This window comes from Ascaphus truei, chromosome 2, assembly GCF_040206685.1.
Source record: "Ascaphus truei isolate aAscTru1 chromosome 2, aAscTru1.hap1, whole genome shotgun sequence".
NCBI classification, from domain to species: Eukaryota; Metazoa; Chordata; class Amphibia; order Anura; family Ascaphidae; genus Ascaphus; species Ascaphus truei.
In genome coordinates, this window is record NC_134484.1 from 131,172,229 (window position 1) to 131,196,527 (window position 24,299).

General features: G+C 42.6%; 1 protein-coding gene across 1 annotated transcript; it reads right to left on the bottom strand.

Moving 5' to 3' along the window:
• Positions 1 to 6,165: 6,165 nt before the first annotated feature.
• LOC142488136 (muscarinic acetylcholine receptor M5-like) lies at positions 6,166 to 23,853 on the bottom strand. The gene is made up of 5 exons (XM_075588507.1): positions 23,805 to 23,853; positions 23,332 to 23,640; positions 8,955 to 9,124; positions 7,458 to 8,032; positions 6,166 to 6,397 (listed from the first exon to the last, which is right to left on the bottom strand). Exons 2-5 carry the CDS (start codon positions 23,582 to 23,584, stop codon positions 6,166 to 6,168), a joined length of 1,230 nt encoding a protein of 409 aa, XP_075444622.1. The 5' UTR covers positions 23,585 to 23,640; positions 23,805 to 23,853.
• Positions 23,854 to 24,299: the final 446 nt, after the last annotated feature.

Sequence of the window (24,299 nt, forward strand, 5' to 3'; positions counted from 1 at the left end):
AGGTCAGGGTAGTCAGGGTACTTGCCGTGTTCCGGGGTTGGAGAGTAGAGGATGGTAGATTTCCGTAGCCAAGGTCCAGGGTAATAGAAGGTAGAATGGTCGAGGGCGAAGCCGGGGTCAAAGCGCTGGAGAGTGTAGGAATCCAAAGAAAAGCCAGGATCAGGACAGGAGAGAACAGACAGGTCAGACCAAGCAAAGTTCAAGCCAACTAAACAGCAGCGGTGAGCACAATGCATAAACAGGAGTTTATGCTCAGCAAGGAATGCCAGACAGGAGCAGGTATATAAGTGGGAAGGATCCAATTACCTTGCAGGGGTGTGATCCAGTCCTCCAATGGTGTCCGGGAGGCAGTAATCTGAAACAGCGTGCAGGTCAGGCTTTACTGGTAATTGCCTTGGTTGCCGACCAACCCGCGCGCGTGCGCGATGCGCGTCGCGGAGCGCTGACGTCACGCGGGCGTGCGGCCGAGTTCCCTCCCTGTGAGAGGCGCCGGCAGCTCCTTTCCGAGCGTGCGTGTACCGCCCTGGCCGTGCGTAGGTGCATGGGTCCGCCGTGTGACGCGTCAGCGGGGCGGTCTCTGACCGGAGTTGCGGCAGATGTGACACTCGGGCATACCAAGGCCAAAGCCCAGCTTTCCACTCACTCGAGATACATCTGCAGCTCGAATGAGAATGGGTGGAGGCCGAGACCCCCAAGTCACACTGTGATTGGAGCCCTTTCTCCAAGTTACTAATATCTCCTCAAGAAGATGCTTGAGATCAGCACTCTTCAGTCGCTTGATTAGGACTTTTCCCAAGCACAGTCTTTCTTCAGAATATTTGGTCAGGAGTTTTCCCATGCTTCGGGCAATCTTTTCTTCCCTGAGTTTAGGTCGACCACCTGCAGTGGGTTCTGTATCCATACACAGGGGGGTGGGGGTGTTCAAGGGGGGCAGAGTTTGTATCTCTTTTTTATTGAGCCCATGGCCTCTTTTTTTTGTCAACGAATGTTGTAGCTGTAGAGGTGTGCTCATCAAAACAGTTCTGCTTCGTTCTAGCCAAAGACTGAATCTTTCTAGCGGCTATTTTCATTGTCAGGACTCTGGCTTGGGCCATGGGGCCACAGTAGCATGACTGTATTGATATTGCGCTTCTCAGTCCTAATTCGGTTCTTCTTTCCTGAATTGTGTGGAAAGCTGATTGTAGTACTGAGATGGCATTGCGGGTGCGCTTATAGCAATGCACAGCTTGCTTGGTTGTGATGTAGAACCTATATCTGGTTTGAATCACACCACCAGTTTCCTTCATTTTTTGTAGCATCTTTGCTCTGAACTGTGATCGGGCTTGTCCGCCATCATGGCAAAACTAAGGCTGTGCTCCCCCTGCTCCAAGTGCGACATTACAAAATTGAATCACGCTACATTTGTAGCAGCATATGAGTTCTAATACCTGTACTTGCCCCTTCCCCCTTGACTTCCTTTAAAAGCAGACCACTTCCACTACCTGGTTAACAGCTTAATGTTCCTTTTGAAGCACACTTGAGACCTGTTAGATATTCTAATAGTTGGATTAGCTACATGTGTGAGCAGCGAGCAGTTGAAGCAAAAGTGATGTGAAAGTGATGCTAGTAAAATTGTTTGAAGATAACACACTCCAAATTTGTTTATAAAAATAGTCATTTTATGCACGTTAATGTTTTAGTGAATACAGTACATGTTTCCTGTGTGTGCGTGGATTGGTTCGAGAGCATGCGGTTAATAATAATAATAGCATGTTCTTGTATAGTGCTGCTAATTGTACGCAGCGCTTTACAGAGACATTTTGCAGGCACAGGTCCCTGCCCCATAGGGCTTACAATCTATGTTTTTGGTGCCTGAGGCACAGGGAGATAAACTGACTTGCCCAAGGTCACAAGGAGCCGACACCGGGAATTGAACCCTGCAGCAATCTCAGTGTCAGTCAGTCTTTACTCACTGAGCCACTCTTTCTCCGGGAGTCGGTGAGTGGGTCATCTAATGGTAAGTAAACAAAAGAAATGTATTTTATTTAAGTTTTACAGGTTTTGCTTCTTTTTTTTTTTAAATGTCTTGGTTTTTTTTAATGTCCATTTAATGCCCCTGTATTTATGTATGTCCCTATGGATATACATACATACAGGGATAATAAAAGCTTGTTTTGTATGTTTATTTTTTAATGTTATTACATTGTTTTTTATGCTCATTTATTGCCCCTGTATGTATGTATATATGTCTAGATGGACATACATACAGGGATAATAAAAGCTTGCTTTGCAAATGTTTGTTTGGCTTGTTTTGATGGCTTTTAAATGTAATTTGCTGCTTGGTGTACAAATGTGGGTGTAATGTAAATTTTATTTAAGTCGAGGTAATTTTTTAGGGTGGTTGCATTCGTTAATTTAAGTGGTTTATTTTTGGAAGTTAGATTTTGTTTGATGGTGGTTACTTTGAAATAGAATATTTTTCAGAATGGTTTGGATTTAAGATTTGAATAGTGAATTGTGTAATTGATTTTGATTGGATTGTAATTGATTTTAGATTGGATGAATTGATTGATTGTAATTTTTTTCTGTTTACTTGCTTTGTTTTTATTTAATGATTGTTTGGAATAGTTTCTATGATTTTGAGCATTGCTTGGCATAGTGTACATGATGCACGGATTATTTGCATCATGTACACATTGCAAAATTCAATGCTTTTATTGCCATTTGATAGATATTGATTTGGATAGGTGCTGTGTTTTCTTTGGTGATGAAATTTTTTTTTATTTTGCAATGTGCTATTTTTTTTAATTTGGCTGGGATGTTTTCATTTGGAGATGTGAGATTTTTATTTGTGCATGTAACTCCTTAACCATTTCTTTGTATATTGGTTAATCATGCATATATATATGCATACATTTTTTTTTTATATATATATATATATATATATATATATATATATATATATATTTTTTTTTTTGCATTCTGAAGCCACTCTACAAAGGAATGGGTGAAGGGTGGGTATCGGGGCAGGGTGGCTTAACCCCTTAATTACTTTAGCGGTTATTAACCGATAAGGTGATTAAGGGGTTAAGCATTTGCAATGTATTTTTGTGGCAATGGAGGACAGAGGGAGTTTGCTGGCGGGGGGGCTTTCATATTGCTGAGTTAAGTAGAACTGTATTTATTTTATTATGCTAGTTAATGTGTTTCATAATGGACAAATAATCTATTATCCATATCTGGATAATAGTTATTTTGCCCATTACTGTACTGTATGTGTTCGTTGGGGGGATGGGGGGCTTTTGATTTATTTAAATGTAGTTCCATGTTTAATTTTTTTGACATACAGGGTTGGTACCTTAGGTCTGTGGGGACCTCTGGAGACTACCTGAGGACCCCCTTACGCCCATGGGTACCACCTGCGGACCCAAAAATGGTTGAAACATACAGGTAGAATTGGGGGCCCCACAGCTGTGGGGGCCCTGCGGACACGCAGGGACCACCCGAGGGCCCCAGACACATGTGGGGCTTACCCGGCAACCCCCAGACACCGGTGGGTCCACCCGTGGACCCCATTTGGAGCACACGGTGACTCGCAGGGACCACTTGGAGGCCCACGGCGCCTGGCTGGGACGACCGAGAGGCCCCCAGACCCTGGAGTACTGGTACACTGTGGGGCCTGCGGACACCCTTCAGGACCACTGGGGACTCCCGTGGGCCTGGGGTATTAACCCTGTATGTCAAATAATAAATCATGTTTTATGGGGGGGGGCACAGGGTGTGGGTTATGTATTGTTTATTAAACATAGTAATGTTTCTTGTGGGGCTGTGTATTGTTTTTCTTGTGGGTAGTGGGGGTGTGGGAATGGGTTATTGTCCCCAAGGGTGGTTAGGCCTCCCTGGTGGGTAGTGGGTGAGGGTGTTAGGCCTCACGGGTGGGTAGTGGGGTGTGGGCTGTGTTTAGGCCTCCCGAGTGAGTGGTGGGTGAGGGTGGGTTAACCCCTTAATAAACACTAAGGTGATTAAGGGGTTAGGGGACATTATATTGTCTCTTTTTATTCTTCTGTATGTTTTCCAGCACTGGAGGGCATGGACGGTGATGAAGATGAGGATGGCCTTCATCGTGGGTGCCTGGCAAGGGTGAGTACAAAATGTATTTATTTTATTTATTGTGATTAATGTATTTTTAATGGGCAAATGCATTATTATCCATATGTGGATAATAGTAATTTTGCCCATTACTGTAGTGTATGTGTTAGGGGGCAGGGGGAGGGTGCGAGGGGGGGTATATTTTTTTCACAAATATTGTTTATTTTTTGGGGGCACACCATTGGTACTGCAGGCCCGCGGACACTCCAAGATGCCCGCAGACACCCCCGGTGACCCCCGGACACCCCTGCGGACACCTGTGGGGTCAGCTGGGGACACCCGCGGGCCTGTTGTATGAATGGTGTGCCTGCAAAAAGGTAAACAAAGAAAAATGTTCTAAGTCCAGCTTCTTTTGCGCCTGCCTTTAGCTGGTGCATTTTTCCAGCGCGTTTTTAAAGCACGATTCACTTAGCGCTGCTTAGTGAATCTCAAGTACTGGCAAAAATCAGCGCATTCGCCTAATCGTGCGCATTTTGCGCGAAGGGCAGAAAAAATGCCTTTTAAGGCCGTTAAAGCACTGTTATCACTGCTTAGTGAATCGCACTGCAGCCTATATCGGACATAAAGAGCACTTTGCGCTCTTAAAGCCACTTATTGGAGTTTAGCGAATTGGCCCCAGTGTACAAAACGAGTGCATAGGTACGACCAGGAAGACACATATTGACGAACATAAACCTTTGCTTTTATTCAGCCCGTAGATTCCAACATTACCGTTTTAAGGCAGCACACCAAACAAACATAACAGCCTATCACCCTGTAGGGGCTTACTTACGCTCCTATTCTGAAGGGCTGGGAGGCTAGGTCAGACCCCCTTATCAGTAGAGAGGTAATTTGCGTTTGGCTCAGGATACTTAAATTCCAGTACATACATTTGGTTGTTGTTCTCCTCACACCTAACAGTTACCCGTGACCTCTCTCTTTTTCGTAGTTGGCAAACCTGTAGTCGTGTGACTTTTCCCTTGCAAAGACTAGTAGAGAACTAGCGTTGAATTTTTAGGGGCATGATCACAGATACAGTTTTGACTCATTCTAGCTAAAAATGGAATCCTTATAGTGGCTATTTTCATAGTGAGGATTCTAGATTGGGCCATGTGGGCATGGTAGCATGACTGGATTTGTACTGTATTGTGCTTCACAGTCGTAATTCGGCTCATCTTTACTGAATTTTGTCAAAGGCCGATTGTAGCCGTGAGATAGCATTGTAGGTGTGTTTCTATCAATGCATAGCTTGCTTGGTTGTGACATAGAACCTATATCTTGATTGAATCATACAAGAAGTTTCCTTAATTTTCCTGTAGCATCTTTGCTGCAGACCCTTCCTAACATTTGACTGGAGTAAAACTACACATTGCCTTTAAATGTTCATAATTCTTTGTCGTTGCATTCTCCATATTGACTGGAGAAGGCAGGTTGCTTTATTCTGGTGATACAGCTGATGAGTTTTTGTTCCTTTGAAGGCAGCCTGTATGGTGAGCCCTGCTGAGCATTTGCACATATACCTTTCTCTCTCCAACCTTTCTTGGATGGCAGCTTAGCCATTTTTCTTGAGGGAAAAAACATCTCGGATTTTATCAAGCCTGTCGCATCAAACAATACTGTTTGAAGGCAGCACAAAAACAAAACAGCCTTTTCACCTGTGGGGGCTAAAACTTATTTTCTTTCAGTCTGATCTGAGAGAGTTCCAATCGCAGACTACATTTGCTCTTTTCCTGGTGAAGAGCGTCCTCTACTTCTTCCAGTGCTAACTGTACTTCCAATTTTTCTCATTGTAGTTCTTGCTTCTTCTTAACTTCTTTACTGGCTTATAAGCCAGATATGAAACCGTCTAAGCAGGTTTCTATTCTTTCTTTCCACTGTCTCTATAACCCTCAGGGCCGCCTCATAGTCTTCCTTCCATTTATACTCTTCTTAGTTGAGATTCCAGCTCTCCTGGCATGAGACAACTAGCTCTAGGTTGAGGGTGTAAAGCTCCTTCTGAGAAACTTCAAGATCCATACTAAGACTGCAGAAATAATTTTGAGAGACTCCGGGAGACTGTTAAATTCCTTTTGACAGATTTCCAGTTCTGTGCGGTGACTGCTGATAGCATAGGAGAGTGTGAACCTCATTCTGGAAGATCTCCAAGTCGGTCAAGAGACCGCTGACCTCCTGGCGAGAGACCTCCAGCTCTGTACTGAGAGCCTGAACCTGTTTCCAAAAGACCTCCTGCTCAGTACTTAAATTGTGAAACTCTTTCTGGTAGACTGCCAGCTCCGCACAGACTGCAAATCTGTTCCCGAGAGACTTTGAGCTTCATACTGAGAACTGCAGAACTCCTTTTGAGAGTGTTCCAGCTCTATACTGAGATGGAAGGCCTCCCTTTGAGCTTCCTCCTGCTTCTCGTCCATGACGGTAAGTTCAGCGTTCACTGTCTCCAAGCTGTCATTAGTTGCTGTTGTTTTTCGTCCATGGCAATGTTCAGCGTTCGCGGTCCCCAAAGCAAAATATGAGACCGAACATATACAAAATGTGCAAAAAAGAATTGCTAATGACTTTGCCACCTTCTTATCTTTGAATAGAGTGAAATGGTGTCCAACCTATTATACTAGTAGTATATTCCAAAACACATAAATATATCCTAACAGTGTAAACAATAACGCAACTTGAACTTGTTGTATACTATACAGGGACGGTATTTCTAAATATATGAGAGAGTGAGAGAGAGAGATGTTTTTTCGTCATGCCAATAAAGCTTATTTGATTTATTTGTGAGAACGAGAGAGAACGAAAGAGAACGACAGAGAAAGAAAGATGTGCCAGAGAGAGAGAGAGAGAGAGAGAGAGAGAGAGAGAAAGAGAGAGAGAGAGAGAGAGAGAGAGAGAGAGAGAGAGAGAGAGAGAGAGAGAGGTGTTACAGAGAGAAAGAGGTGTTACAGAGAGAGAGAGAGAGAGAGATGTGAGAGAGAAGAGACGTGACATAGAGATTCAATATATAGAATTCACAATGGGCTATTAAGCACCATTATGCTTATATTTACTCCAAAATACCGTATTGTTGATATAATTTCCATGTTTGTCAATGAATAGTTGGTTTGACTAAGCAATGTATTTCTTTATTATTTTAACTTTGTTTTTTAATATAAAGCCATCGCATTAAAGTTTTCTTAAATGCAGGATTGCACAATGGGTATATAAATGGGTTAATTGTGGAGTTGAAGAATAAAAGCCAGCTTGTAATATTAAACGCCATTACTGGTATGGACACCTCAGAAAATGCCTGGCTTATGATTGTAAGGAAAAAATGTGGAGCCCAAAATATGCAAAATGTAAAAACAAGAATTGCTAATGACTTTGCCACCTTCTTATCCTTGGATAGTGCTGAGTTTGGAATGGAGTCATGGGACGTGAGTCTATTACTTATTTCAGTAGTTTCAAGTACTTTTTCCCTCAAATGATTAGGACTGGTTTTGCAGATTGATAACAGGAGGTCTATAACACTTCGCTTGTTTTTATTGGACAGACACTTCGAGTCACGTTGTGCCATAGACGGTAAATAGTTTGAGATCACATTTGCAGAGTCTACAATAAAAATATCTTCCCTGTTATAGTTTGGTGATGAGTCGTTCAAGCTTGTGGAAATTGTCTGTGGTTTCATTTTAATGCGTTTCCTTATATTATAGTATATACTTAGGTTAAAAAAGGCTATTGCTGTCATTGGTGTGAAAAAGTCAAAAAAGGAAGAATAGAGTAGATAGCTACTGTAAGAGAAATCAGGAATGCATTCTCCATCAGGTACCAAGCTGTAGCCCACCACATATTCCCAAACAATTATTGCTGGGCTGAAATTCAGAAAGGCTATAACCCACACAGCTGCCATCTTCATAAAAGCCGGTTTCATTTTATTCTGCTGATCTCGATATCTAACCTATTCAAATAAGACAAGTATTATTTTTAATATGGTACACATATCTGAAATAACGTTTGATTAGTTTGAATTGATTTTTAGCACTGCTGAAAAAAAGTTGTCATGTGTTGTTAAGTCCCTTATTTTATGTTCAGTATATTACAAGTTGACCGTGAAAATATGGAGTAAACAGTCACTCACTTCTAGATTTAAAGAGATTGCTCTAGTGTCAGTCGGGAAGCAGGGTGAATAAAAGAAAATACCTAGCACATATCCACAAGTATGAATGGAAATCCCTCAGCACGGAGGAACAAAATTTATCACAATTACGTTGATGTCAGATGTGAATAAAATTGTTATTATTTTGGATTAGTGGTACATCAAGAGTGCAAACTATATATAAAATTGCACTCTTTATCAAATATTTGTATTTGCAAGATATACTATATATCAATACTTTGAGTGCAAGTTAAAGGGACTCCTTGGAAGGGATCTCTTTCCCTTCAATTTGTTGTCGGATATAACTATTGTGTTCCTATGCAACTTGGTCAATAACATTATATATTCAGGTATTGAGGTTGAGCAGTTCATCGTATATATAGTGAGCCCTGAAAACAGCCGTTTTGCTAGACTACTCAGACGTTTTACTTGGTGTTTGCTTATACTTCAGAAGCAACCAACTATTGTCAGCTCATAGTAGTATTATTGTAGAGCAGTATCATAATCAGTACCTCTTCTGGCTGTGATACATTATTGACTTATTATTGCTTCTACTTCCAAGCAATAAATAATTACCCTAATCGTCACATCTGCTGAACCATTGTGTTCTGTATACTTTAGCCTCCATACACTGTTCCTTTGATTTTATAAACTGTTCTTAATCATGTGTTAATACATCCTATAGATCATATGAAAGCTTATAAAAAAACTGTGAAAAACTTACCGCTTTGGTGACCGCTAGGAAACGATCGTAACTGATTAAAACAATGTTGTAGATTGTACACTGAAACAAGGTACAGTTTATTGATAGCCATATTTTGCAAACATTTTTTCCGAGGACCCATTCTCCATTGATAATATAATTTTCCAAGAAAAGTGGGAGAGTGAATGTACCTAAAAACAAAATATATATATAATTTATATTAAAACATTTTGTTTTAAATCTTTAATACTCTATGGTTAAATTTTAATGTAATGTATACCTGTTGCTGTATATGTGTAATGGTTATATAAAAATTATTCAAACATTTTGAATTCAATCCTGAATTTGTTTTGATGAGGCCCGGTATTTACATTTTGCATGATTTTTCTGTATTATATTTACAGTAGGTATTAGTGTATAATAAAGTGACATATAATCTAGTGGTCTAGTTCTTAAAAGGTTTCAATAGCATTAAAGAAGAAAGTCACACACATTGAAAATATTTAGTTAAATCCTAGATAACATTTGTTGGAGCCACACACTTAGAAAATACTTCATACTGTATATTGCTGGTCCTCCGAGACAGGACACTGTGGTAATCCTGCACCACATCATAACTATTGTAGGCACACACATATTTATTATACATTTCATATACAATATCAGTTCTTGGCACCATTTTCAAACAGATGAATGAAGAAACTGAAGTATAAAGTTAAGTGTGCTTCTTCCTCCAATACTAATTATTATTTGACATATAATTATTACAAATAATTTGAACTTTTAAAACCAAAGACGAACATGAAACCCAGACAGAGCTCAATGCACATCCAGCTAAACTTTATACACGGTACAGTGCCTAAATATACATGTATAGATGTCTATTAAATAAAATGGTCTTTTAGTTTAACAATTTGGCCAAAATTTGAAATATCCAATACAAAAAGTATCGTTTTTGATAACAGTGAAACGAACAACAAAAATTGTGCTCACAAGCTTACATCTTTGCACACTCAATTCAATGAGAGGCAAGAATATGTTTTACATTTTTGTCTGTTGCAAAAGATTGTGCAGAAAGGTTATGATTTGTATACCACCTAGGCATAGGTATATATATATATATGTGTAACGGCTGGACCCCCCTTGTCTGACCCACCCAATCTCACATTGGCCCGTGTGGTCTAACCGGTCCCCATTACAAGGTCGTGTATGGTGGTGCACCTGCTAGTAACAGGACTCCTGAGTCTCCCGCTTGCTGTTATAGAGGATATCATCAGGACAGGTATCTGAGGTAGTGGTTACGAGTCCAACTTACTTCACGTGCAGCGCCTCCACCTCATCAGGATCTATGCTTCCGCAGGGAGATTGTCCTGGTGAGGAACTCCTTCTCGATGGTGACTGCCACTGCAGAGTAATCTCACACTCACACAGCGGGAATATCTTTGAACACGACATCTTTATTGTAGGTTGGGATGTAGCAGACTGCCCCATGCAGCTGCCGGCTCTAGCCGCACATCTCTCCGTGCTGTCCCTTTGCCAGGTACGCCCTCCCGTATTGAAGTGGGATTCCCTTTCTCCTAGGGAGATCACCACTGCGCCAGGTCCCTGGACACAGGGTGGCTTAGACAGACTTGATTGGTCACTCTGCTACCGCTAGTTACAGCACTAGGGTCACAAAAGTATTCCTCCAATCCCTTATGCATGAGCATACATTTTACCAGCTGCTTCACACAACTGCTGACTAACACAACACTAACTGACAGTGTTGTGCCCTTTATACCTCAGTGGCAGGCGCAGCTCTGATGTCACTATCCAGGGATTCAGAGCATACAGCCACTCCCTTCCTTACACAGGGCACCACACCAGGGTGTGAGGGAAAACCTCAATAACTACTGTTGGCAGGCCTGTACTTACCAGGGCTTACTGCCAACAGGGAAGATGTACGCAGTCATTATTATGCATGGCTACATACTCCCGCTGGTTAATACCCACCGTCCCGGCTGGGACCTAAATTTGGTGTACCTTGCGCCAGGAAACACTGCAAAAGAACACACAAATAACATGGCAAACATTATCACATTGACATAATAATGCAAGCCCATCTCACTCACTGACCAGCAGGGAGCGCTAACGAAAAAGCAGACCACTCTAATTTGGCACTCAATAATAATGTCGAGGATCTGGCTTCTTCACCTCCCGCCCCGCGGCATCATGCACAGTCACGCTGTATTCCCGTGGTACCCCTCGCTCATTGCAATACACCACTTTGTGCATGTACACACTGCGTCCTATCTTCCAGACCCGCATAAGTTGGGACACCCTCTGCTCGGCCTGAATTCCTTTAATGGCTCCCCCTTTATCTACGATATAGTGCTGGATATCGTTTTTAAGCCATCTCTCCCTATTCTCCTCTATCTCTCTCATTAGAGGTTCCGGGACATACGGGTAATCAAGCCCATGCGACCTTCTGTATTTTGCCGCAACAGCCCGTTCAGCTCGGCAAGCCCTGGTCAACTTACTTTCGCCAGCCGCCCCGGGAAGCACCCATGACAGGGGCTCATCGGTCTCTACCGGGTCATCCAACCCTGCGGACCCCTTTGGGATAATAAGGCCTGCCTGGATGCGATCCCACCTTACCCTTAGGGCCCTAAGGTATGCCTCGTCATCAAAGTCACCGGCAGCCCACCAGTGATCAACCACCCCTCCCTTTCTAGGATAAATCGGGTGCGGTCGAACAAAGCGACATACCCCTCGTACAACGGGGCCCACCACCTAGTCTCCTTCCGTTCTTCGGAGCTAGGTTCTATAGACTCCTCTATTGACTCCTCATCAGGCCCACCCGAAGATACCCCGGACGTACCCTCAGATCGCCCCACCTGGCTCTTACTCTGTGACCAGTGTCCACCCTCAATACCCAGCGCGCTATAACTCTCGCTGGCCATCGACCCATGTCGAGTAATCCTCCCTCCACCCTCCGATCCACTATCGGACGTTCCCCAGTCCAGGCTTCCAGTCCGTTCCTGGATAGGACCCCGGGAATCCCTTGACACCCCCAAACTAGAAGTGGACCCACCTGACGAAGTGACAGGGACAGGAGCTTTAACTAGGGCCTTGGGACTTACTTTGGGAGTGGCCGGGGTTGGGGGACGGGACCGGACAGTAGGCATTGACAGGGTTACGACCTGCTCTCCAGCAATACCTGTCTTAACTTCGCCACAAAGTCCGTTCTTGACTCCAGCAGCTGGGCTTCTTGTTCTGCAACTTGAACGCCCGCTCTCCCTGGTAGTAGGGGATCGGCTTCTGCTGCTCGACCACAGAGGCGCTGTCATTTCCCATTCGATGCCGCTCTGCTCGTCCGGACTCTCCTCCGCACACGCACGTGCTGCGACGCCATCTTGGGTTGGATCCCCAATCGGGATCTCTTCCTCCACGAGGACATCCGGCAACGCCCGTCTGCTGCGCGATCCAGTCTGGCTCTGGACTCGCTCTTCCTTCTCCTCCACCCCCTGGGTCTGCGACAGGCACGGTGTCATCTTAGTACCTCGCAGGGTCGGGGTGGATCGACCTCCTTCCGATCCACTAGTCACCACGGCAGTGGGACTCCGGCGATCGGGTGGTCGCGGTACTGGAGACACTCGACTCCATGTCTCCACACCACGGGGAATGGCATCTCTCCAGGGCGTACCAATAGTATGGCAGTCCCTCTTTATGACTATCTTACTCGACAGCCTAGCACACTCCTCGTCCGAGGATTCCACTTGGCACTTCGGCCGAGGCATCCCAGTAGGGGACCGGCGATGGGCTCCTCGGTGATCACCTCTCCGATGGCTGGGTTTCTTCGTCGGGAGCACCGAACCTGACTCCGACTCCGCGGGACCTGCACTCTCATTCCACAATGCTCCCGGCTGCTCATCGATCGGCATCGGGACATTTCCTGCTACTCCCACCGCTTGTACCGGTACAAAAGTGGTCATGGGCCACATGTACTGCAGTCCACAGTGGGGGCATCGGGCCTCGCTGCCCACGGCTCCGCCCGGCAGTCTGCACTGCAGGCAAAGACACGCCACAGTCTCCACACCCTCCACACGGATGACCAGGAAGCCTCCTGGAGCCGAGTAGGGATGAGTAGAGATCAACGGACTCTGGTCCACTTTATCAGCAACTGCAGCCATATTCACCAGCGGAGGCACTCGTTTCAGAGGTCTGTACTGGTCAATGGCTCCTCGCAACTGAAGGGCATGGGCTGATTTAGCAACCCCTCCTCCTACTTTCTCTGTCGACATCCGGAGGAACTGCAAACCACTCCCACTGGTTGAAACTAGGGGGATGTCTCGTAGACTTGTAGGCTGACCCAGCACTGGGGCCGAGTGAGTCATAGTCCATGAGGGCGCGGCTCCAGCTTTCGCGCCAAACTCCCCATCGGGGTGGAGTTTTCTCGTTGGCGCCAATCCTGGCCAACAATTAGCAAACTGCAAAGTTGCAAGACTTTCTGCAGCTGGCCCACGCGGTGTCCCGGGAACGCGGGAACCGCCATTTTGGGTCGTATTATCTTTCTTCATCACATTTGAGGTAGCGTCTGGCTGTTTGTTAATTGGGGTATAACAAAGTCCATTTCGTTCCACCCATCGGATAACACTGTCATGCTCATTATTCTCAGGGGTATCATCCCGAGAACAAAAACATGATAAACACGGCGCAGCCACGGCTGTCACGCCATTCCACAACAAGCTCACAAAAGTCTCCTCTGTAGCTTGTTCTTTGTCCACGCACAGTTCATATGCGTGTTCTTCCTCTGACCGCAATCCTGGACCTTCTACTCTGTGCAGATCCTCCATTCTTGCGGTTCTCTCTCCCCGCCATCCTGGACCTTCTACTCTGTGCAGATCCTCCATTCTGACGGTTCTCTCTCCCTGCCATCCTGGACCTTCTGCTCTGTGCAGATCCTCCATTCCAACAGGTCTCTCTTGTTCGTTGAACACAGGGTTCTTGTACATGGAGCTCCGCTCTGCGGGGCAGCTACCACATCCGTACAATAAACATGCCTTGTGCACCACCTTATGTACCTAACGTAGATCTGACTCGTGTTTGCACTACCTCAGGCTAGGCTCACTCTTTCTGTGTCTACTGTAACACGTTCCTCCAGTCTGTGCTCCTTGGTCAAGTGATCTGGAATGGAGACTAGAGTACTCTGGCTGTTCCATGCAGTACTTTGGGCGTCGACCTACTGTTGGCTAGCCTAGTGCGGACCCTTCCAGAATTCCTGCCCTAAGTTACCAGTTTACCCCTTCAGGCGTCCCCCGCTAGCGCTACCTCAAGGTGACTAGAACAGCAATATCCCCCGGCTCCAGACTCACTAACCCCTTACGGATCCCAAGGCGTCTGTGCGGCCTGCAGCTCCAGCAGCTCCCCGACTACCCCTGGTTCCGTCCCACGCAGCACAAAGTGGCAGCAGACACTCTCTCTGTTTCCTAGCGTGTGCCTAGCAAAAGCCTGTCCTGTTAACAGGTCTCTCAGCAGCGCCTCCAAATGTAACGGCTGGACCCCCCTTGTCTGACCCACCCAATCTCACATTGGCCCGTGTGGTCTAACCGGTCCCCATTACAAGGTCGTGTGTGGTGGTGCACCTGCTAGTAACAGGACTCCTGAGTCTCCCGCTTGCTGTTATAGAGGATATCATCAGGACAGGTATCTGAGGTAGTGGTTACGAGTCCAACTTACTTCACGTGCAGCGCCTCCACCTCATCAGGATCTATGCATCCGCAGGGAGATTGTCCTGGTGAGGAACTCCTTCTCGATGGTGACTGCCACTGCAGAGTAATCTCACACTCACACAGCGGGAATATCTTTGAACACAACATCTTTATTGTAGGTTGGGATGTAGCAGACTGCCCCATGCAGCTGCCGGCTCTAGCCGCACATCTCTCCGTGCTGTCCCTTTGCCAGGTACGCCCTCCCGTATTGAAGTGGGATTCCCTTTCTCCTAGGGAGATCACCACTGCGCCAGGTCCCTGGACACAGTGTGGCTTAGACAGACTTGATTGGTCACTCTGCTACCGCTAGTTACAGCACTAGGGTCACAAAAGTATTCCTCCAATCCCTTATGCATGAGCATACATTTTACCAGCTGCTTCACACAACTGCTGACTAACACAACACTAACTGACAGTGTTGTGCCCTTTATACCTCAGTGGCAGGCGCAGCTCTGATGTCACTATCCAGGGACTCAGAGCATACAGCCACTCCCTTCCTTACACAGGGCACCACACCAGGGTGTGAGGGAAAACCTCCATAACTACTGTTGGCAGGCCTGTACTTACCAGGGCTTACTGCCAACAGGGAAGATGTACGCAGTCATTATTATGCATGGCTACATATGTATACACACACACGTGTATGTATATATTTGTGCGTATATATATATATATATATATATATATATATATATATATATATATATAGAACGAAAAGAAGACAACCATGCTGTCTTCTTTTCGTTCTACAGATTAAGAGGAAGGTGTTTTTTTCCTGAAGACTGGCAGCGGCACCCAACAGTTGTTGAAAGACACCTCCATACTTTTATTTTAGTTTTATATTTATTTTTATTATCTCTTGGGGCTTTTTAACCCCGTCCTTCCCCTTTCCTTCCCCATACCCTCCCCGTTCAGTGTTTATGTTGTTTGCATTTGTATGTATCATCCCTAGCAATTTTTTATACCAGTATCAGTGGTTTATATATGTGGACATTTACTCTGTGTGTTATCACCACCCTTGTGGTCTGTTATTCCGCTTAGCGCAGCAGCGTTTTTTCTTTGATATATATATATATATATATATATATATATATATATGCCATTGGTATGGAGATTTGCACTCACGTTTGTAAGAAGGCAGATGCTTGTCCCATATAGAGCATATAGACTTGTAGTAACCAGGAGAATGCTGATGACAAAAAGACAGCACACTGCAGCAGTAATACAAAAGATGTGTATTGTGAACACAGGGCCGCCAACGTTTCGGTCCTCGTAGAGGGACCTTCCTCAGGGCCTTGCACTTGTTGCACCGGGTATTTCCTCCTCTAGGATGTATGGAGATCTTTTCAATAGCACTGTATGTAAGGGTATGTAAGTATCAGAAATAAAGATGAACGTTTCCCAGTAGCGCGTCACTTTAATACATGCAAACAGGGATCAATTAAAACCCTTACATACAGTGCTATTGAAAAGATCTCCATACATCCTAGAGGAGGAAATAGGGAGGCACTATTAAACCGTCGAGAAATGTTCTGGATTTATGCCCTTGGGACAATGGCTCCATGGGGCATAAACCAGGACAGGGAATTGAAACACTTCCTAAATTAAAATAAACTAATGGTATAACCAAATATAATTTTTGAGTAGTTTGGGGTATTCAATTATCCCTGACCGGAGTGTTCAATAAATGTTTTTTGTGCCTCGAGCTAAATGTATTTACCCCCAAGTGTCTCGCAGTGATACAGTTCACAGTATGCACATGTACACATAAAAGAATATATATCCCAATAAGCAGAAAACTAGTCCAATATTCAGAGTACAGGAAAGATAAAGAGTTAATTAAAACTCGTATGATGATAATAATTTTAAAGCCAACAATATATGTCTTTATCATAAGATATGATATCATATGGTACCTGAATAGCTCCACGGCGGATATAAGATTCGCAATATAGTATTTTTAACTTTTTTTATGTATTGTTTATTGTTGTGTTTGATATGTATGTGATTTACTTATTGGTGATGTTCACATGATTTTGTTTTTCTCCCCCTTGTCTCATTCACTGTCTTATTCCTTTTCCTTCCCCCCCCCCCCCCCCCATCCCTCATGGGGTCACCTTATGTCATGTCATTTTTCTGCAACATTAGAACAATAGAGTGAAATGAGGTGAATTATGTTTCCTTATACATCTTTTATGGTTGCTTAGATATGATTTGGGACACATGAGGAGGTTGCATATGATCTATTCAGACAGTAATTCATTATGATCGATCGGGGTTGCGCTGAGACACGCAGCGTTATGACGTAGGCAGTGTTCTATTGCGGTCACCCAGCAACCCACATCGTGTGTTTACGAGAGGCAATAGCACATGGCTAATTTATATTCACTGCACTTTCCCACACGCTGGACGGGGTTACGCTGATACACGCAATGTCATGACGTAGGCAGTGTTTACTGCAGTCACTTAGCAACCCACAGCGTGCGTGTGTTGATAGTAGAGAACAGTACTTGTGTAAACAGGTGAACAAAAAGGCGCAAACAGCTTAATAAGAAGTGAATAAATAATAATGGTGTAAATGATAAAATTAAATAGATGTGATGACCAAAAAAACCCCCAGCTCAAACCTCACTGGTGGGACCTGTTTCACGGGTTCCAAAGTTTAGAAGTATCTCAGAACATCCAGGGGGAGCATATAGTGGGTTGAGAAAACAAAACAAGATACACAAATATAAGTGCAGACGTAATGCAATCAGTGAATAAATGTGGCAGTGTCTTGGCTCATATAGCTGTTCTACTCACAGGACTAAAGTGTATATATAAGCAGTTGGCAAATAGGGTTGCCACCCTTGATGGTATAAAGGCACCGGACCCCCTATCGATACTCCGTCAGCATATACCGCATGTATAAAGAGAGAGAAAAAATGTGCTAATATAATAAAAGCATTGGTCACAAATTGTGAGTAGAGATGTCCCGAGCAGCTCACCGCCACCCTGGGTCATCAGGCTTAATGCCACGGCACTGTATCCACGATCGGAGCCTCCCTCTGTGCGCCCGTCTGATCCTCTGACGTCACGGCTGCAGGTTTGGTTCAGCTACGGGTCATCTCCAAGACCAAAATAGGTCTGCTGGTTTCCTCTACGCGTTTCGCCCAGCTACCAGAAACTGTTCTCGGCTTCGTCAGGAGTGTATCTTGTTTTGTTTTCTCAACCCACTATATGCTCCCCCTGGATGTTCTGAGATACTTCTAAACTTTGGAACCCGTGAAACAGGTCCCACCAGTGAGGTTTGAGCTGGGGGGTTTTTTGGTCATCACATCTATTTAATTTTATCATTTACACCATTATTATTTATTCACTTCTTATGGTTGCTTAGATATGATTTGGGACACATGAGGAGGTTGCATATGATCTATTCAGACAGTAATTCATTATGATCGATCGGGGTTGCGCTGAGACATGCAGCGTTATGACGTAGGCAGTGTTCTATTGCGGTCACCCAGCAACCCACATCGTGTGTTTACGAGAGGCAATAGCACATGGCTAATTTATATTCACTGCACTTTCCCACACGCTGGACGGGGTTACGCTGATACACGCAATGTCATGACGTAGGCAGTGTTTACTGCGGTCACTTAGCAACCCACAGCGTGCGTGTGTTGATAGTAGAGAACAGTACTTGTGTAAACAGGTGAACAAAAAGGCGCAAACAGCTTAATAAGAAGTGAATAAATAATAATGGTGTAAATGATAAAATTAAATAGATGTGATGACCAAAAAAACCCCCAGCTCAAACCTCACTGGTGGGACCTGTTTCACGGGTTCCAAAGTTTAGAAGTATCTCAGAACATCCAGGGGGAGCATATAGTGGGTTGAGAAAACAAAACAAGATACACTCCTGACGAAGCCGAGAACAGTTTCTGGTAGCTGGGCGAAACGCGTAGAGGAAACCAGCAGACCTATTTTGGTCTTGGAGACGACCCGTAGCTGAACCAAACCTGCAGCCGTGACGTCAGAGGATCAGACGGGCGCACAGAGGGAGGCTCCGATCGTGGATACAGTGCCGTGGCATTAAGCCTGATGACCCAGGGTGGCGGTGAGCTGCTCGGGACATCTCTACTCACAATTTGTGACCAATGCTTTTATTATATTAGCACATTTTTTCTCTCTCTTTATACATGCGGTATATGCTGACGGAGTATCGATAGGGGGTCCGGTGCCTTTATACCATCAAGGGTGGCAACCCTATTTGCCAACTGCTTATATATACACTTTAGTCCTGTGAGTAGAACAGCTATATGAGCCAAGACACTGCCACATTTATTCACTGATTGCATTACGTCTGCACTTATATTTGTGTATCTTGTTTTGTTTTCTCAATCCACTATATGCTCCCCCTGGATGTTCTGAGATAGTAGAGAACAGCACATGGCTAATTAATATTCACTGCACCCTCCAACACGCGCGCATACACAGCTGTTAGGTATAGACTAGTTATCGATTTCTCGCGCCAAAACACACAGCGCAATGACGCAAGGGGGAGGGGTTTTACACTATAAGACAGGGGGTAATGGAGACGCGAATCAGCTCTATGATTAAGGACCACGCAGGTCCGAAACGCGTCAGAGTGTGTCCCCCATACCATATGTTTTTTCAATAAAATTTCATTTTTAATCTACACCTTGCTGGTCTCTCATCTCTACAAGCTGTGCACCGCTGGAATCTTCGGATCCTTCCTACTGTAATAATATTTGAGTTTGAATCTGAAGTAAGGACTAAGTCAAGAAAGACTGTAGACACAGCATCAATTTCAAAAGTAAATTTAAGTCCAAATTGATTACTGTTGAAGGAACTTAGAATACTTGAAAAAACCGACTCTTCACCATCCCAAATGATAATAATATCATCTATGAAGCGGCCATAGTATATATATATATATATATATATATATATATATATATATATATATATATATATGTATGTATGTATGTATGTATGTATGAACACAAAAAGGAAAAAAGAGGGTTTGTTGAAAGCACACGAAAAATATGTGAAAGTACTAAATGGATTTTATTAGCAATACAAAACACAAAAATAATATTAAAATATACCTAAACACATACTAAATGAATACTGCTGAACCAAAGAATACACAATAAAAATGTAGGGACCCAAAATATGTAACATGCAAAATACATGAGTATGATAATGCAAATCCAGGGGGAAATAATTTCCCCTGGAAATGCAATGGAGATCGGCCGATCAGCAACACATGATAATACAAATGACTGAAAAAAAACCTATATCTACACAAACTCAAGTAAACACAGAAAAAAAGAGCACAATGAAAATATAATGAATGAATACCCTAGATGCTGTGTAGCCAGAAGGTGGTGGCTAACCCCTAGCAGTTACAATAAAGAGCCAAAGAAAGACAGAAAATAAATGTCTAAAATATGATGAGGTGGGGTCCCCTCAAAGACTAAAATGTAAACAATGAGTCAGCAGAGAAAACAGGGGAGAAAAACATGAGAAAATAACTCCCTAATGCCACAGCTAGGTGTAACTGATATAAGCTGTGGCAGACAAAAATAATAGTGTCCCAAAGGCTACCGTGGAGCAAGGAAATGTCCAGATACTTGCTATGACGCTGCACAAGACATCCAGAGGAGAAGGGGAGTCCAAGGCAGAGGTAAGTAAAAGGCAATGCAAGCCCCGGCATCCCGCTCACTGTTAGCATCAGGCAGCAATCATACAGCAGTCACAGAGACCAGACAAAACAGCATCAGCAGTAAAGCTCCAAACAGGAGATGGTCAGCATGGTGCAGCGGTTGGACACGGAAAGTGAGTGGTATAGATACTCCAACGGCCGTTTCGCCGCAAGGCTTCTTCCGGGAGCGAAACGGCCGTTGGAGTATCTATACCACTCACTCCCCTTCTCCTCTGGATGTCTGCCACAGCTTATATCAGTTACACCTAGCTGTGGCATTAGGGAGTTATTTTCTCATGTTTTTCTCCCCTGTTTTCTCTGTTGACTCATTGTTTACATTTTAGTCTTTGACCGGACCCCAACACTGCATATTGTAGACATTTATTTTCTGTCTTTCTCTGGCTCTTTATTATAACTGCCAGGGTTTAGCCACCACCTTTTGGCTACACAGCATCTAGGGTATTCATTCATTATATTTTAATTGTTGCTCTTTTTTCTGTGTTTACTTGGGTTTGTGTAGATATTGTTTTTTTCCAGTCATTTGTATTATCATGTGTTGCTGATCGGCCGATCTCCATTGCATTTCCAGGGGAAATTATTTTCCCCTGGATTTGCATTATCATACCCATGTATTTTGCATGTTACATATTTTGGGTCCCTACATTTTTATTGTGTATTCTTTCGTTCAGCAGTGTTCATTTAGTATGTGTTTAGGTATATTTTAATATTATTTTTGTGTTTTGTATTGCTAATAAAATCCATTTTGTACTTTCACAGATTTTTCGTGTGCTTTCAACAAACCCTCTTTTTTTTCTTTTTGTGTTCATATATCATATTGGGTTGTTAGTATGGCCAGAGGGTAAATTTAACCCCTACATCTGGCCTAGTGATTTATTTTGATTTATAGGGGATGGTTTTGATTGCGGCACCAACTCTGTGTGTTTGATATATATATATATATATATATATATATATATATATATATATATATATATATATATATATATATATATATATATATATATATATATATACAGTATATATATATATATATACTGTACACACACACACACTTGCACGTCCCGGGCGAGTGGATTTAACATCATGGTGAGCTCCTATTGGCCCAAGCAGCACAGGTGTGGTACTAGGTGACGAGTAGATTTTTTTGTTCGGCAAGTAGATTTTTTGGTGATTTGTCGACCAATATATATATATATATATATATATATATATATATATATATATATATATATAGGCAATACGATACCGTGTTCACGAATATCAAAGGCAGCACTCCAAAGGTTGGTCAAAAAATATATTGAAATTAACAAGACATCATTCCAACGTTTCGTCCGAGTGCGGGACCTTTATCAAGGTGACCACATCACCTTGATAAAGGTCCCGCATGCGGACAGAAACGTTGGAATGATGTCTTGTTAATTACAATATACTTTTTGACCAACCTTTGGAGTGCTGCCTATGACATTCGTCAACACAGTATCGTATTGCCTATTTCACTGTATAGGATTTGCACCCACCCTATTGACTGACGTGACGGAGTGCCTACTGTTCTTTGCTATATATATATATATATATATATATATATATATATATATATATATATACATACATATATATATATATATATAAATATATATATATATATATATATATATACACAGAAAGATTTTACCAGATGGGGGTCCGGGAGACAGCACACAGCCAAGGAAATCCAGAGATATTGTATTCAAGACAAATACATGGCACTGCATCCAACGTTTCGGTCATCAAAATATGACCTTCCTCAGGGACGACCCTGAGGAAGGTCACACTTTAATGACCGAAACGTTGGATGCAGTGCCATGTATTTGTCTTGAATACAATATCTTTGGATTTCCCTGGCTGTGTGCTGTCTCGTTTTTCCCGGACCCCCATCTGGTAAAATCTTTCTGTGTATGTGCATATATGGGACAAGCATCAGTGAATTATTTGTTTACAGTGTGCCAACTGCCCTCTGTTCTTGTATATATATATATATATATATAGTTTTTATTTTACGCATACAGTAAGCACACTCAATTCCATGCAGATCACAAATGTATCTATTACAAAAAGTTTGGACCAAACCTGTAGGTTGCTTACCACAGAGTAGTGGTCGGGTTTAATAAATTGTGCCCATGATATTATTGCAGTTTCTTCTGCTTTTTTGTAATGATGGGAGAAGAGTGTAATGGAATTTCAATAGTGAAGGACTTTGGTCATGGAAGTGGGAGTCACAGAAACATAATTTACTGCGCTTGTGAGATTTAAAGAACGTGTACAAATCAAAATGTAAAGCATGTATAAGTACACATTAGAAGGCATAAAATGTGTTCTGAAATCATGATATTTGTGTCCCCACTTTACTGTATTTTTGGAAATCATGAGGTAGTTATATTTGATTTGTGATGCCAGTGCACTGATATTAATTACTAATGCTCCTTATTCTCCTTGTTCATTGTCATCATGCATATCTCAGTGACTGTAAATTGAATGGGACCATCTCACTTTGTAAAGGGATTTTCAACACTAGAATTTTGAAGTTAGTATATTTGAGTAGCAGTTCAAATGAGTTAAATGACCAGCCTTTACACAAGCTGAGTAATAGTATAAAGCAATTGTCAGAAAATCCCAATAATAGCCATTCTTAAGAGAGCACACAAAATTGTTCTTATATCAATATTGTTGCAAAATTCAAATGTACTGTTGGATGATTATGTAATGCAAAATATTTTTAGACAGGCAATGTGGAACAGTCCCTTAATTAAACTGGAATTACAGCGTAATCCTGCAACATTTGTTATAATTTGGTTTGAAACTGCATTGGTATATCCCTGCTACTCTGTCACAATTTTTGTTTTTATATACATTGTAACATTGTGATACCTGTACTGATTACCTGTGAAGAAGTCACTGATCGCAAGATTTAGAAGAAAGTAATTGCTTGTAGTTCTAAGGTTTTTGTCTGTCACAAAACCCAAGATGACAAGAGCATTTCCTGCCCCAGTCACACTGATCATACAAGACATCAGCACAGCTTGGATGATTTTAACATCTTCTGGGATCCCCTGACTTTGATTTGAAACACTGGTTATGTTAAAAAGCAGGTGATCAGTGTAAGACACAGAGGCATTTCTATAGTAGATACGCATGGCGACCAATTATAATGCCGATGCCAACAGTATTTGATCTTCGTTTCTTGATATCCCTGCAAAACACAACATATTTTTTTTATTAGGTAAACTTTAACTGATTAGCGTTTATATACACACATCACATAGACTTGAAGTGTTAGAAAATTACAACATATACTTATTATTATTCTAATCTTTAAATATTTGCTGCTCAAATAAAATAAAATAAATATCCCACCTTATAATTTGAGGTCACCATGCAGACAGAATATAGCAGACTATGCTTCTTCATAAAGCTCTTCTATATCTGGTTATACTGTATATGTATGTTTTTGGTTTCTCTAAGGACCTTTTCTACAGAGAATAGAACAGAATGATCAAACCAAGTGTGCGATTGTTAACTGTCTAAATGATGTAAGGTACTGTCTAAATGATGTAAGGTACTTACTTGGAATACACAAAGGAGAAAGGAAACTTTAATTAATTAAAAAAAAAATAAGGAAGATCTCTGTATAGGATTTTGGTGCCCTATGGCAACAATTGTATAGCAATAGATATCTCTATATTTCTGATAACAGAATCCATAAACAGAAAAAGTAACATGATTAAGGCAAAGTGTGACTGATAGAGTTTTATTTTTTTGGTCAAATTTATTGTGCTTTTTTCTCTATTTACCCCGTAGCAGCTGTTCAATAGACTTCAATGGGAATTTCCATCCAGAAACCATCTCACC

Bases quoted from the DNA above. Each gene is read 5' to 3' on its own strand.
- LOC142488136 (XM_075588507.1), bottom strand. From the start codon at position 23,584: ATGCGTATCTACTATAGAAATGCCTCTGTGTCTTACACTGATCACCTG. The intron at 8,033-8,954 runs GTAAGTTTTTCA...TTATTTGAATAG, and splicing joins TCCTAGCGGTCACCAAAGCG to GTTAGATATCGAGATCAGCA. The intron at 6,398-7,457 runs GTCATTAGCAAT...TCTCGGGAACAG, and splicing joins AAGGATAAGAAGGTGGCAAA to ATTTGCAGTCTGTGCGGAGC.